Raw genomic sequence first — 13,965 nt, 5'->3', positions numbered from 1 at the left:
CGATACGTCCTGAGCACTATGGGAACATCTCACAAGAGCTGCAATTTTAGAGGTGGAGCATTTGGAGATCCAGCTGTGGACCTTCTTGAAGTTACAACTCGGAGAGGAAGATGTCCACCATAACCAGATAATCGATCAGCGTATTCTGTCTCATCATCTCCATCCTGCTCTGAAGTGTCCCCACCGAGGAGATAAAATGGCTGCTCCTCAGCACAGATCACCAGCTGCAGGCAGGAGGTTCTCCAGAAACCAGCCGCACCTGCTCTGGCCACCAGACGCCGCAGACATGGCGCTGCGTGGCGCGCCGCGAACAAAGAACGTAGAACCCGCGGATCTTACCGGCGGTGGCAGCAGCGGCTCCATCTGCGCTCCCTGGTCCTTCACGTCCATCTTCTCACCGCCACGCACGCAGACACAGACCCCTGCCGGCCTCGCGCAGGAATATGACCACGTGACGCGACGTGACGCGCGCCGGGGACGCGGGTTCGAGACGGGCAATAGAATAAAGGTAATTAGAATAAAGAGACCTGGTGGTGGCGGGATCGGAATCGCTGTTAATAACGTTTCTGTCCGCGCTGGAGAAAAGGAGGCCGCCAGCGCCCCCTGCCGCCCGAAACACGACATGAACATGGCGCCACATCTTCACCCTCCGCGTATTACGTTCCGCTATACTGCTGCACAAGAGGATTTATTCCTGGTGCGGTCATCTGGGCTGAGGGAACTAGGTGTGTGTGTGTATGTATGTGTATTTGAGTGTATGTGTGTATTTGAGTGTGTATGTGTGTATGTGTATTTGAGTGTGTGTATATGTGTATTTGATAGTATGTGTGTGTGTTCTTGAGTGTGTATGTGTATTTGAGTGTGTGTATTTGAGTGTACGTGTGTGTATTTGAGAGTATGTGTGTGTGTGTGTATTTGAGTGTATGTATGTGTATTTGAGTGTGTGTGTATTGGAGTGTGTATGTGTATTTGATAGTATGCGTGTGGGTGTGTTTGTATGTGAGTGTATGTATGTGTATTTGAGTGTGTATGTGTGTGTATTTGAGTGTATGTGTGTATTTGATAGTATGCGTGTGGGTGTGTTTGTATGTGAGTGTATGTATGTGTATTTGAGTGTGTGTGTGTGTGTGTGTATTTTAGTGTGTATGTCTTCCCTAACAGCTGATAATTTAGCCAACTTCTTCAAGATAAGATAAGATAAACCTTTATTAGTCCCACAAGTGGGAAATTGCACAGGGAAGATTGAACAAATCTGTGAGACATTCTCCACCACAAATCCTACTCTACCCTCTGAAGGTTCTACAACTGCTCTAAATCCATTTTCTAAGATCACATCTGATGAAATCATTCAGATTGTATCTACAGGCAACCCAACCACCTGTCCAGTAGATCCAATCCCTTTAGCAATGTTCCGAACCATCTCCCCTGTGTCGGGATCCGGACCGGAGTTTCATTGTCCTGTGTAATGTTCCCTAATCGTTCTCACCTGTGTTAATTGTATAAAGCTGCCCTGTTCGTTTCTGTCCGCTGTCAGGTCTTTGAAGTTATGTTCCGTGTTCACCAGTGTCTACGTCTCGGATGTCTCCAGTGGTGGCCTAGCGGTTAAGGAAGCGGCCCCGTAATCAGAAGGTTGCCGGTTCGAATCCCGAGCCGCAAAGGTGCCACTGAGCAAAGCACCGTCCCCACACACTGCTCCCCGGGCGCTTGTCATGGCCGCCCACTGCTCACTCAGGGTGATGGGTTAAATGCAGAGGACAAATTTCACTGTGTGCACCGTGTGCTGTGTATCACGTGTGACAATCACTTCACTTTTTTTTTTTTTTTTTTCCCCTGTCCTGTGATTCACAATTAAACCCCGGTTTCGTGATGTCAGGTGAAAGCGTCCTTCATTCCACGTCTTCTTGTCACTCCACGTCCTCCTCTCCGTTCACCCGCCGCGTCATGCCCGCATGGACGTGACAGAAAGACCTGACCCACATTTGGACACCACCTGACGCAGCCCCGCTGATCGGAGGAGCCGCGACTCGCCGGGAGGACGCCGCCCAGCTTCCTTGTCCCTGGCCTTCCATGGCTTCATGTTCAGCAGGGTCCCGACCCCTGCCTCTCAGTCCCGTGTCTGGCGGCGTTGAAGGTGAGGAGCGGCCATTCAGCGGGACGAGCCGGAGACTGACAGGGAGCGGCGGTCTCATGTTGACGGCGGACGAGGTGCCGGTACCACACTGGCCCGAAGCCGTCTGCGCTGGAGAACCGCCGCTCGTCCATCTGGAATACCGGACCATTCATTCATTAATCATTCTTCTCTGCTCATCTTTTCTATCCTGGTTCACTCGAATCGATTCCGTTCGATTCCTCCTGTCCACTCGGACCATTTAAGACTGTGTTTTGGACTTTTCCTCCCTCCTTCATGGACTGCTTCATCTGACCCGCCAGGCGTCGTGTCATAGAAGGGGGGGATTCTGTCAGGATCCGGTCCGAAATGGGGGTTACTCCGTTGTTGTCATGTGTAATGTTCCCTAATCGTTTTCACCTGTGTTAATTGTATAAAGCTGCCCTGTTCGTTTCTGTCCGCTGTCAGGTCTTTAAAGTTATGTTCCATGTTCACCAGTGTCTACGTCTCGGATGTCTCCCCTGTCCTGTGATTCACCATTAAAACCCCTGTTCCGTGATGTCAGGTGAAAGCGTCCTTCATTCCTCATCACTCCTCGTCATCCTCTCCGTTCACCCGCCGCGTCATGCCCACATGGACATGACACCCTGACCTCATCCCTTTCATTTCTTATATCATAAACAGCTCAATCTCATCTGGCCATGTACCATCTGCCTTTAAAACAGCCAGGGTTCTTCCAATCCTAAAGAAACCCACTGCTGATCCTACAGACATCAACAACTACAGACCAGTTTCCCTCCTCTCATTTCTTTCTAAAGTCCTTGAGCAGTGTGTCTACAATCAGCTATCACACACAACTCCTCTTCTCCTTTCCTCCCTCTGATCTACATGCTGCTTCCAAATTCTCTGCATGTCTAACCGACATCTCATCTTGGTTGGCAGCCCATCACCTCCAACTCAATCCCACCAAAACTGAACTAATATTCATTCCAGCAGATTCTTCACCACATCAGGATCTTGCTACCTGGACAACTCGCAGCTCTCTCCTTCAACAGCCTGCAAGCTTAACAATAGACAACCAACTCTCCTTCTCAACTCACATCAGCAATCTCTCCCGCTCATGTAGATTCCTTCTCTACAATATCAGACGAATCCGCCCTTATCTGTCAACCCAGGCCACCCATCTACTGGTTCAGTCCTTAGTAATCTCACGACTGGACTACTGCAACTACCTTCTAGCTGGTCTACCACTATGTACCATCCCACCTCTACAACTCATACAAAATGCACCTTCCCAAGTTCTCCACACCGCCCCTCTGCTACGTTCCTCCACTGGCTCCCAGTAGCTGCACGCATCAGGTTCTAAATACTGATGCTGGCCTACAAAGCCAAACATGGAGTAGCACCATCCTACCTCACAGCCCTTATTACACCTCGCACTGCACCTGGTATACTCCGAACCTGGTATACTGCTCACTGAGGATGTACTTCAGGATTTGCTGCGAATGATGAGAAGATTCGTTTTCAACAGGCACTATACAGTTGTATAGTTGAGAGAAATGCACCAGAACGACTGTCATCTCCGATTAATACTGTAATCTGTTCTGTTGCCAGTTTTTTTCCATTTTATTCATTTTAAATTTTATATTAAAGCTTAAAGCTGAATTTTCTATAGATGTAATACAGAAGCTCTGTGTGACCATCACCAGCATTCAACATCCTCATCCTACTCCTTCACCTCCACCTCCTTCATTTTCTCCTCCTTCTCCACCTTGACCTCCTCCACCACCTTCTCCACCTGCACTCAGATCCAAGTTCTAACCAGGCACAACCCTTCTTAGCCTCCAAGATCAGACGAGATCAGCTGTTCTTTGGCTGGTGTAGTCGCTTGAAAATGTTTGACTTTTAAAGAGAAAAAAAGGGCGAGAAAATGAATCAAAGAGTGAAAATACCACCTGACACACTTTAGTACAAAACTAAAAAAACAATATAAAACAGTTCAACTTACATGATTTATCAAAAAGTTAAATCACATGGTATTCCAAAGCAATGTCCCATCCAAGTACTAACCGGGTTGGGAAAGGGTGGGAAAATGAATCAAAGAGTGAAAATACCCCCTAACTTACTAAAAAACTAACAAGGCGATGTAAAAAGTTCAACTTAAAAAGTTTTTCAATAGTTACAGCTTCCGGCACCTGGTATTCCCAGGTAGTCTCCCATCCAAGTACTAACCAGGCCCAAGCCTTCTTAGCTTCCGAGATCAGACAAGATCGGCCGTTCTTCGGCTAGAATGTTTGACTTTTAAAGGAGAAAAAGGCATAAAAATGTATTAAAATGTGAAAAAAACAGAATTACATTAGTAATAAACTAACAACGCGATATAAAAAAGTTAAATCTTACAGCACCTGCTACTCCCAGGCAGTCTCCCATCCAAGTACTACCCAGGGTCAACCTTCCTCACCTCTTGAGATGAGACCGGCCGTAAGTAAGACTTGCTTGAAAAGCAAGTCTTACTTACGTCTTAAAGCTAACAAAGAGATGTAATAAGTTCAACTAAAATGTTATAGAATGCTAATGTAAGGCGCACCATCTACACACATATAGTTTTTATACTATAGCGTGCCTCTTCTAAAGCCAGGGCTCAAGGAGGAGTAGAAAAAACATAAATCAAGAACTCAGAGCTCGGCCCTCCCACAGAACCAAAAGAGTCCAAATGTCCATCAGCCGCCTAAAAAGGCGAAATGGTCCACTGAAAAAAAAAAGAAAACTGTAGGACAAAAACTCAAAAGCATCTACCCAGGTAGTATGATTTTTCCATGTAAATGTATGGTGTGATCTCCCGTGCTTATCTGTACCCTGGAACGAAAAAGGAAGTCACGGAGAGATCCACCTTCACTTCCACACGTTCCCTTCTCCTATGGCGCGACCTCTCCACTCAAAATGGTCTCAGTCAAAAAAACAACCCGAATCAAATACTGTATTCGGTTTCACTTCACTTTAAATAAAATAAACTACTGTTATCTCATCTTTTCTAAAGTTTCTGTATCCAGCGTGCTAACATGCTGCCGATCTCGTCCTCTCCCGTCACCTCTACTATCCTGACATTAGTGTATTACATATATAACATATAGAATAGTGTATAGTCAGGATAAAATCAACCTTTTCTCCACGTCTACTTTAACACCAACATGCTCATTTTTCAACATGCATTTTAAAGAACTGCCGGCTCCATCGTCCACAGCTGACACCAGCTTTGGAGGCCACGCCCGGACACGGCCATCAAAATTTTGGTTTCTGGTTTAGACCATTTACTATCGTGCTGGGAACACCTTGAGGGTACCTGTTGAAGCAAGTGACCCGGGAGTCGAGTGGGGCAGTGGTGGCCTAGCGGTTAAGGAAGCGGCCCCGTAATCAGAAGGTTGTCGGTTCGAAGGTTGTCTCTATTCTGAATCTCTATTCTGCTCAGCTGCTCCTCTCCTCTGGCATTTAGGGCTTTATTAGGGCTTCATCCACAGATACATCCAGGTTAGAAAGAAAGTCTGTAAATTCACTGAGAAACTCGGAGTAAGGTCCAGGGTTCTATAAGTAATAATCAATGGAATAAACTTTTTATAATGATTTTTGGCGAGACTACATGGGTTATGTTGGTTAAATCTGTTCAAATTGGTCAGACAAAAGAGTTAAATCCATGTCCGGGTTTAGGGTTAGGGTTCTAAATGACTGCGACGCCACCTCCTCTTCCAGTTAAGCGAGGTTGGGGTACATATCTGTATCCAGGAGGACTAGACTCGTTTAATGCGACAAATTCGTTTTGTTTTAACCAAGTTTCGGTCAGGCACAGTACATCAAACCCCTGATCTGTAATAATTTCATTAATAATCAGCGTTTTAGGTGTGAGAGATCTTACATTTAAAAATCCTATTCTTAAATCGGAGGTCAGTTGTACAATTTCACCCATTCCACGAAATGAACTAATTCAGCAACGATTCCATTCTTCCTCTTCATCCTTTCATCCTCTTGTCTTTTACCCTTTCACTGCTTTCCAAGCCAAAAACGTCCTTTTCTAGTTTAATTTAGTGACTGATTAAAAGTTGTTGAGAATACGTAACTCCTCCCACACACGTCTCGAAACAGGATCGACGCTCCCGAGGGTCATGCGTGATGACGTAGGCACGCCCACGTGGGCGAACGCTGCCCTGTGATTGGTGGACGCTGTGCTCCGTGCTGAGATCGGAACATGCGTGGTCCTGCGGTGGCTCCTCGGTGAACTCTTATCTTCTGCGGCTGGGCAGCGAGTCACCAGGAAGCGTCGTTTGTCTGAAGGGTTGGAGCAGCTGCGGTGCAGCCATGTCTCTTGTCTTCGCTGCTGGAAGGTTACTGAGCGGAGCGTCCCGAGTCGCCTGGAGGAAAACGTCCCTGTGCGGGGACCCGAGGAGGACCAGCGCCCGACAGATCTGTTCGCGACTCGTCACCGGAGCTCTGTGGTGAGAGTAAAAACGTCACCGTCGCGGTTCTACAGCGCCTAATAACCTTCATCAACACGCTCGCTAAGTAGGCCATACTTTAGCCAACAGTTCACCTCAAACAGTCCTGACGTTCCGCTGGGCCGCCGGTAGGGGGCAGCAGGGAGTTATTCTACCTCCATGTTCTCCTTACGTTCCGTCTAGAGAACCTTCAGGCTGGTTCCACAGTACTGACTTGTGGAATAGTAAAGTGGCACGATGTTGGGTTCAGGAGGCGAGAGGAGACCGGCTGTGTTGGACCGTGTACGGGTCTGCGGTACAATACTCACTATGTAATGCAGCTCTTTATGTCCAAGTGCGGCTTCTCCAGGTTCAAACCCCACCCTGAGCAGGACTCTTCACTGTCCCTGTAACGTGCACTGGAGAAAATCGTCCGGACTATAGAACCTGTTTGTGGTTCCGGAGGTCAGAGATGTTTGGCTGGTTCTACACGGCGCCTTAAAAACCATGTTTTGATGTCTGGGTTGTAGAACCTGTTTCTGGTTTGGAATATCAGTGCTGGGTGATACGTTCTTCACGGTGCTTTATAAGTGATGTTCTGATAAGGAGAAAAGAGAAATTCACCGTTCTGGGTCCCCTAAACACTGGCTTCACGTGGATGCAAGGCCAGATCACATTCTTGAGTGGACACGGCCTTAATCACGTTGCGTTGATGTTCCTGTGGGATGAACAATAATGCTCACCAATCAGATGTCAAGTTAAAGGTCCCCTACTATGAAAATGTGACCGAGTTCCTCTAGCCTGTCTATGGTCCTGCAGTTGCTAGAAATGGTGATGGGTGTAAAGAGGGTTTTGTTCTGCTTCACCGTTCAGAGAGCGGCGGCTCAGATGGTCGGATCTGGAATTTGTCCCCTCATGATGTCATAAAGGGAAAGGTAACCTCCCGTTTCTCATGCTTTCCCCGCCCCTCCCCTAAAATATTATTTTCACCGACCGTCATGGCTTCCAAACGTGAGAACTATTGCAGTTGCTCGGTGATTGGATGTAAAAATGAGCACGAATGTATTTTTTAGCTCCAGAGGGTTCGTTTTATTTTTTCTGGAAAAACACAGACACGACTTCCTTTTGGGGCAGCGGTGTCCTAGCGGTTAAGGAAGCGTCCCCGTAATCAGAAGGTTGCTGGTTAGAATCCCGATCCGCCATGGAACCACCGAGGTCCCCTTGATGAAGGTCCCGTCCCCACACACTGCTCCCCGGGCGCCTGTCATGGTTCCCACTGTCACCAAGGGTGATGGTTAAATACAGAGGACACATTTCACCGTGTCACCGTGTGCTGCGCTGCAGTGTCTCACAATGACTTGACTTTCGCTTCAATTCTGCACCAAGACGGAATTTCAGAAAGACTTCAGATACAGAATTAGGGGACACAAAGACCCAAATAAAAGCAACAAAAAAAACCCCCACATAGCGCAGTTCATATTTCACTGTAGATTTTAATACACATAGCATACTTAATACTGACTTTACAGCAAATCACAAATCAATCAGTCGACCAGTTCAGTAAGAGAAGAGAAACTGTGTTACTGGTTCACATACTGTTGGGGCACCAGAATATAGACATTTACATTTACACCCCTTATCCAGAGCGCCTACAGGGACAGTCCCCCCCTGGAGACACTCAGGGTTAACTGTCCTGCTCAGGGACATGATGGTAGTAAGTGGGGTTCGAACCTGGTTCATAGGCGAGTGTGTTACTCACTATTTGTTAGATTAGGGTGACTAACGTGTGTGTGTGTGTGTGTGTGTGTGTGTGTGTGTGTTTCTTAGGTCAGAAAACAAGGTAACTGTGAACTTCATTAACCGTGACGGAGAGAGGATCACGGTGCAAGGTTCCCCTGGTGAAAGTTTGCTGGATGTGGTTGTGAACCAGGACCTTGACTTTGATGGCTTTGGTGAGAGATTTTTCCAATTTTTCCATAAATGTACATGCATCTTACACAAGAGCTTTAAAGTTCTCCTATAAAGAATTATACTTTTTTTTAGTTTATATCGGTCTGTGGTCAACAACATTTATTTCTTATTTAGCCTAAATCACATACAATATGTCTCAATGGGCTTTGACAGACCTGACAGTTAACACCCCCCACACATGACCTGCTGGGATCTGGGACCTTCTGTACAAAGCTCGAATTTCGTACCTCCATGTTGCTTCTGTGTTAATTTTCTACTTCTAGTTAGAACTCTGGCTGCAGCATTCTGTACTAGTTGGAGTTTACTCATGTACCTACTAGAACATCCAGACAGTAATGAGCTGCAGTAATCGAACCTTGATGTGATGAACGCATGGACCAACTTTTCTGCATCATGCATTGAGATCATGATTCTTATCTCTGCAATATTTCTAAGGTGAAAGAATGCTCTCCTCGTGATATTATCTACATGCCAATCGAACGAGACCTGCATCCATGAGGACGCCTAGATCCTTTACTTCAGTACTTGGTGAGATAGAAAGGCCATCCAGGGTTATGATGAAGTTAGACAGTTTAGGTTTGGTCCCCTAATTCTGTATCTGAAGTCTCCCGGTGCAGAATTACAGCCACTTTGATCCGGTCCCACAGTGAGATTTCCCAGGACGTGCCGTTGCACCGTCTGTAGCTTTAAATGCTAATGAGGAGGAGAGAGGCGGGACGATAATGTTTTAGGGGCGGGGTGGGAAATTCTGTGGGTGGAAAAAGGGAAGTAACCTTTCAATGGGCAGAGGTTTGTAGAAACTGAAATTGAGTTGAATATATTTGAATCTGAATGTATTACAATGCATCTGAATTCCAGAGAATTCAATGACAACTTTTTGCAATGCACAATTCGAGTCCGACTCGTAACATCACTCTTTTTCACGTTTATGACCGCTTTACACCAGGCTGTCTGTTGACGTGACCAACAGACAGTTACTACAGAACACTGGAGAATTTGTCTCATATTTAGGACTTTTGTCCCAATTAATTTTATGACAAAAGTTGTAAATATTTTGTTGAGGTTGTCACTGTGCTTTTTCGCTCCTGTCAAGACAGCCTTTTTTCTGGATACAAGAATACGAATTTATAAGAACTTATATTTTATCTCGGCCTGAATGTCTGAGCGACACCTCCAATTGAACCTATCCAGATTCTGATCTGAACTTTCAATTCAAACTGGCTCACTACTGTTAACACCCACGGCGTCTGCAAAAAGCCCTGGAGTTTGGATTGACAACGAACTGAGTCTGAACCATCATCACGTTCTCTAGATCTCCAGATCCTGCAGGTTCACTCTCTACAACATTCGCAAGATTCGGCCTTTCTTCCACAACAGGCTACGCAGCTCCTGGTCCAGGCAACGGTCATCTCTAAACTGGACTATTGTAACTCTCTCCTGGCTGGAGCCTCTGCAGTCACCATAAAACCCCTCCAGATGGTCCAAAATATGGCAGCCCGTCTCATCTTCAACCAGCCGAAACACCCCCACGTCCCGCCTCTTCTCACCTCTCTCCACCGGCTCCTGGTAGCTGCTCGCATCGAGTTTAAATCCTTGATGCTGCCTACAGGGCTGTAAACACACCAACACACTACTAGATACACTCCTGCACGCCCTCTCAGATCAGCACACGAAACCAGACTAAAAATTCCCTCTTCACGGGGTGTCCGATCCCAGTCAACTCTGTTCTCCTTTGTTGTCCCTGGCTGGTGGGACAACTTGTCCTGCTCCATTCGACTAGCCGAGACTACCACCACCTTTAAGAAGCAGCTGAAAACCCACTTGTTCAAAAAGTATTTCAGACGAGTCTAACACACACACAAAATAAAAATAAGAAAATTCATCTAGAACTTAACAATTCCCAGCATGTTCTATTCCTGACAAGTTATTCCTTAGCAGGACTCTTAGTTTTGTAACTCAAAATCTATAGAAACCGAACGAGAATTGCTGGTGTCCTCTTGTAAGTCGCTTTGGATAAAAGCGTCTGCCAAGTAAAATAAAGTTATATCGCGTGTTTTCGCGTCTGTATGTGCAGGGCGACCAGATTAAAATGTGACCCAACATGGGCGTGTCCCGATAGACCATGACCGGCGTGCCCACATTGATTCCTTTTCGGCGAGTCTGTGGCGCAGCATCCCAAGTGCTGCTGCATTCTAGTTTGTGTCTCGAATCCCGACTGGTATCTTGTTTACGTATTTTTTTTACGTATCTCACGTACCCACATTTAGCCCCCAGTCAGGAAAGGGCATTAGTAAAAAAAATGGACACACGTAGACCTGCAGAGCTGTCGCAAACGTAGAAATGAGCGCTGTTGCTTTTTCTCAGGGCCCCGGATTGAATTTGAATCGTATGGAAAAGCATCACACGCCTGGCTGTCCACTGCTCTGCCATCACAGGACATTACACCACAGAGACCCACTCTCGCTTCATGCATTGTGGGTCCCTGAGTGTAATTCTGTGTAGCTGGATGATTCTCTATGTGATGCATGGGACAAGTTACTTTGTCCCCATAACTAGTGGTCAGAACTATGGACAAGTGTGATGTGCAGGTTGTACTTGTCGTGCTTTAGTACAGGGTACTTATGTTCTGACAAAAGCTACACAAGCAACTTGAGAAAACTAGTCTCACTTGTTAAAACCAACGTCCACTATAAAATACTGTGAACTCGACAAGGATTCAGACAAAACCTATTGCACCAAATATTAATGTATAATGGGTGTCAAAACTGCAACACTTCAAAATAAATTGTTTATGCAACACCAATATATGCAACTAAAATGGTGTGATGCAGGGGACGACAACGTCACTGGTCTAAAAGCCACACGAGTGCTGTTAACATATGATGGCCAGTACTAAGAGTTAAAATGTGGTGCAATGTATGGATATTTTAATTAAGCACTATTGCACTATATGCACTATTCAATATAACATATATATTCTAAACCTTGAATTCCTTTGAAATAAGTAAAAAATGTAACTTCGCGAGAGGTAATCGTGTTTGAAATGTCTGCATTGAAATTAAATGATGTTCCACATTATCTGAAGTCTCATCTAAAAGTTTAGGACAAGTGCAGATATTACAGATGTAATTTTTTCATTTTCGCCCAGGTTATTTGAGGACTCATGTGTAGTTGGTCTCTATGTGTAATTTTGTGTAGGTGCGTGTGAGGGGACGCTCGCCTGCTCCACCTGTCACCTCGTCTTTGAGGAGGAGGTCTACCACAACTTGGGCCCAGTGACTGATGAGGAGCTGGACATGCTGGACCTCTCCTACGGTCTCACCGACACGTGAGTGACGCCTGCTATACAGGATGGTCACATGACCGGAGTCCCACATCGCAGTGGAGGGTGGGACTGATCCGATCATGAACAGATTAGTAGAACAGAGGGATTAGATCCTAAAGCCAGTTGTTTGTTGTGATGCTTCTCTAGGACATTCGCTGCTTTCTTTTGGTCCAAATCTTCTCAGAATGCCGTTCATGTTGTATAATAAGATCTGCACCATCTGCTAATGTGTGAATTTGGATTGTAACCTCCTCACCTAACAGTGTGAAAGAGAGTGAGAAGAAAGTAAATGTAAAAAACATAAAGGTTTTATTTTCAATATTTTCTTGTGAGAAATGAACATGGCTTCGATGCTGATCTCTGAGACCACACGTTCAGAATTGCTTAAAGATCTGTTCTGACGTGCCACAGATGAACATGCTGCTCCGGTTGGGATCTGACTGAACAATCTGTTCCAGGAAACACGTTTTTATATCAGATCTGCCAAGAAACATCCTGCTAGAACGATACCAATGTCTACTGTGTGTGTGTGTGTGGAGCCTTTTAACCCATAAAATCATAGAGGAATTTATTCTTCGACTCAAAGTGCTTCTGTTTTTTAGAGTTTGGCGTCTTGTCTGATCTATTCTATGGATTTAAAGTCTGGACGTACTGTATTTATTTAGGTCCACTGTACATATCTACAAACATATATTGTATGTGTGCATGCATAAAGGATTTTTTTTATTTATCTAAGTTTACATAGTCATATATATGCTTTTATATACTCAAATGCTCAAGAAATAAAGAGAACACTTAAACAACACGATTTAACTCCACTGTCAGTCACATTTTTGTGAAATCAAACTTAGGAAGCAACACTGATTGACAATCAATTTCTCATGGAATAGACAACAAGAGGAAATTATAGGCAATTAGCTGGACGTCCCCAATAAAGGCGCGGTCCTGCAGGTGGGGACCTGTGCTTTCTGGCTGATGTTTTGGTCATTTTTGAATGCTGGTGGTGCTTCCACTCTACTGGTAGCCTGAGACGGAGTCTAGAACACACGCAAGTGGCGCAGGTGGTGCAGCTCATCCATGATGGCACATCAATGCGGGCTGTGGCAAGAAGGTGTGTCTGTCAGCGTAGTGTCCAGAGCATGGAGGCGCTACCAGAACATCAGGAGACCTTACCTGCTAGGCAACCACTGCCCCAGGTTCACTGGATGCTGTGCTTGCTGTCTCAGTGACAAGAACCATCAGTTTCATAAATAACGTAATGCCACTAATATTTCTGACCTCCACACCCATGATGTTTTTTGCCCACAGGTCTCGCTTGGGGTGCCAGATCTGCTTGTCCAAGTCCTTGGACGGGATGACGGTGCGTGTCCCTGAGAGCGTGATGGACATCAGACAGTCTGGAGGTTCTGTGTAGACCCTTGTCCATCCTTTCACGACCTCTGCAGTTGACCAGACTGTGTAGATGAGGAAACTGCAGAGGATCTAGCCCTCGTATCCAGGCTCCTAATTACAATTAACAGACTTTATAGGATAAAATGTTTTAATGGAGACTAAAAATGTACAATGATTACTATTTATGTCCCAGCTGGCCTTTTATTTGAAATTGTTTAGGACAGTCGTCCAGTTCTCTCCACATGATTACTTGTTTGATGGGACAATATACATAATTCACTGATCCATCTATTTTTCTATAACTTAACAAAATAAATCGATCTTGTGTTTCGTTTTCAGTTCCTTCTTAAGATAAATCTTTATTGTCATTGGCACTGTTCACGGAACAATGGAATTTAAGGTGCCGTTTATTATCTGGGTTTGTGTTTTTGAAATGCATGATGTTATGGGAACTTCAGAACATCAGCTTCAGATCTTCCTGACCACAGAAGAGATTCTGCGTCTCCAGGATGATCGTCTTGATTGTCTGTGTGCTCCAGGCAGATGTGTCCCCTGGCAGGTCCTACAGTGACATTTGTGCAGAGTGTCGTAGGCTCGGTGGTGGTGAAGCTCTGATGTCACATGGTTAAAATGAAAGCTTGTGGGTGTTGGTGACCACTGCTGTTCATCTCCAGGAAAGGTCACCTTTGAAGACCTGGGCTTTTCTC

The 13,965-nt window shown here is 45.5% G+C and overlaps 2 protein-coding genes across 5 annotated transcripts in view; one reads left to right on the top strand and one right to left on the bottom strand.

Moving 5' to 3' along the window:
* Positions 1-665, bottom strand: part of LOC114771752 (sodium-driven chloride bicarbonate exchanger-like) — a 29,782-nt gene extending 29,117 nt beyond the window's left edge. For 3 of the 4 annotated variants that reach the window (XM_028965095.1, XM_028965096.1, XM_028965094.1), the window contains exon 1: positions 340-665. In XM_028965095.1, coding sequence (XP_028820928.1) covers positions 340-630 — 291 coding nt within the window. In that variant the 5' untranslated portion in view covers positions 631-665. The remainder of the gene's footprint in view (positions 1-339) is intronic. The other variant, XM_028965097.1, reaches the window with a different exon arrangement.
* Positions 666-6,309: 5,644 nt separating this feature from the next.
* On the top strand, positions 6,310-13,596 carry LOC114771750 (adrenodoxin-like). Its single transcript, XM_028965093.1, has 4 exons — positions 6,310-6,591; positions 8,398-8,522; positions 11,740-11,869; positions 13,175-13,596. Exons 1-4 carry the CDS (start codon positions 6,455-6,457, stop codon positions 13,278-13,280), a joined length of 498 nt encoding a protein of 165 aa, XP_028820926.1. The 5' UTR covers positions 6,310-6,454; the 3' UTR covers positions 13,281-13,596.
* Positions 13,597-13,965: the final 369 nt, after the last annotated feature.

This window comes from Denticeps clupeoides, unplaced genomic scaffold (genome assembly GCF_900700375.1).
Source record: "Denticeps clupeoides unplaced genomic scaffold, fDenClu1.1, whole genome shotgun sequence".
Classification (NCBI taxonomy): Eukaryota; Metazoa; Chordata; class Actinopteri; order Clupeiformes; family Denticipitidae; genus Denticeps; species Denticeps clupeoides.
Note: the sequence above shows the minus strand (reverse complement) of the source record. Positions and strands in the feature narration are given on the sequence as shown.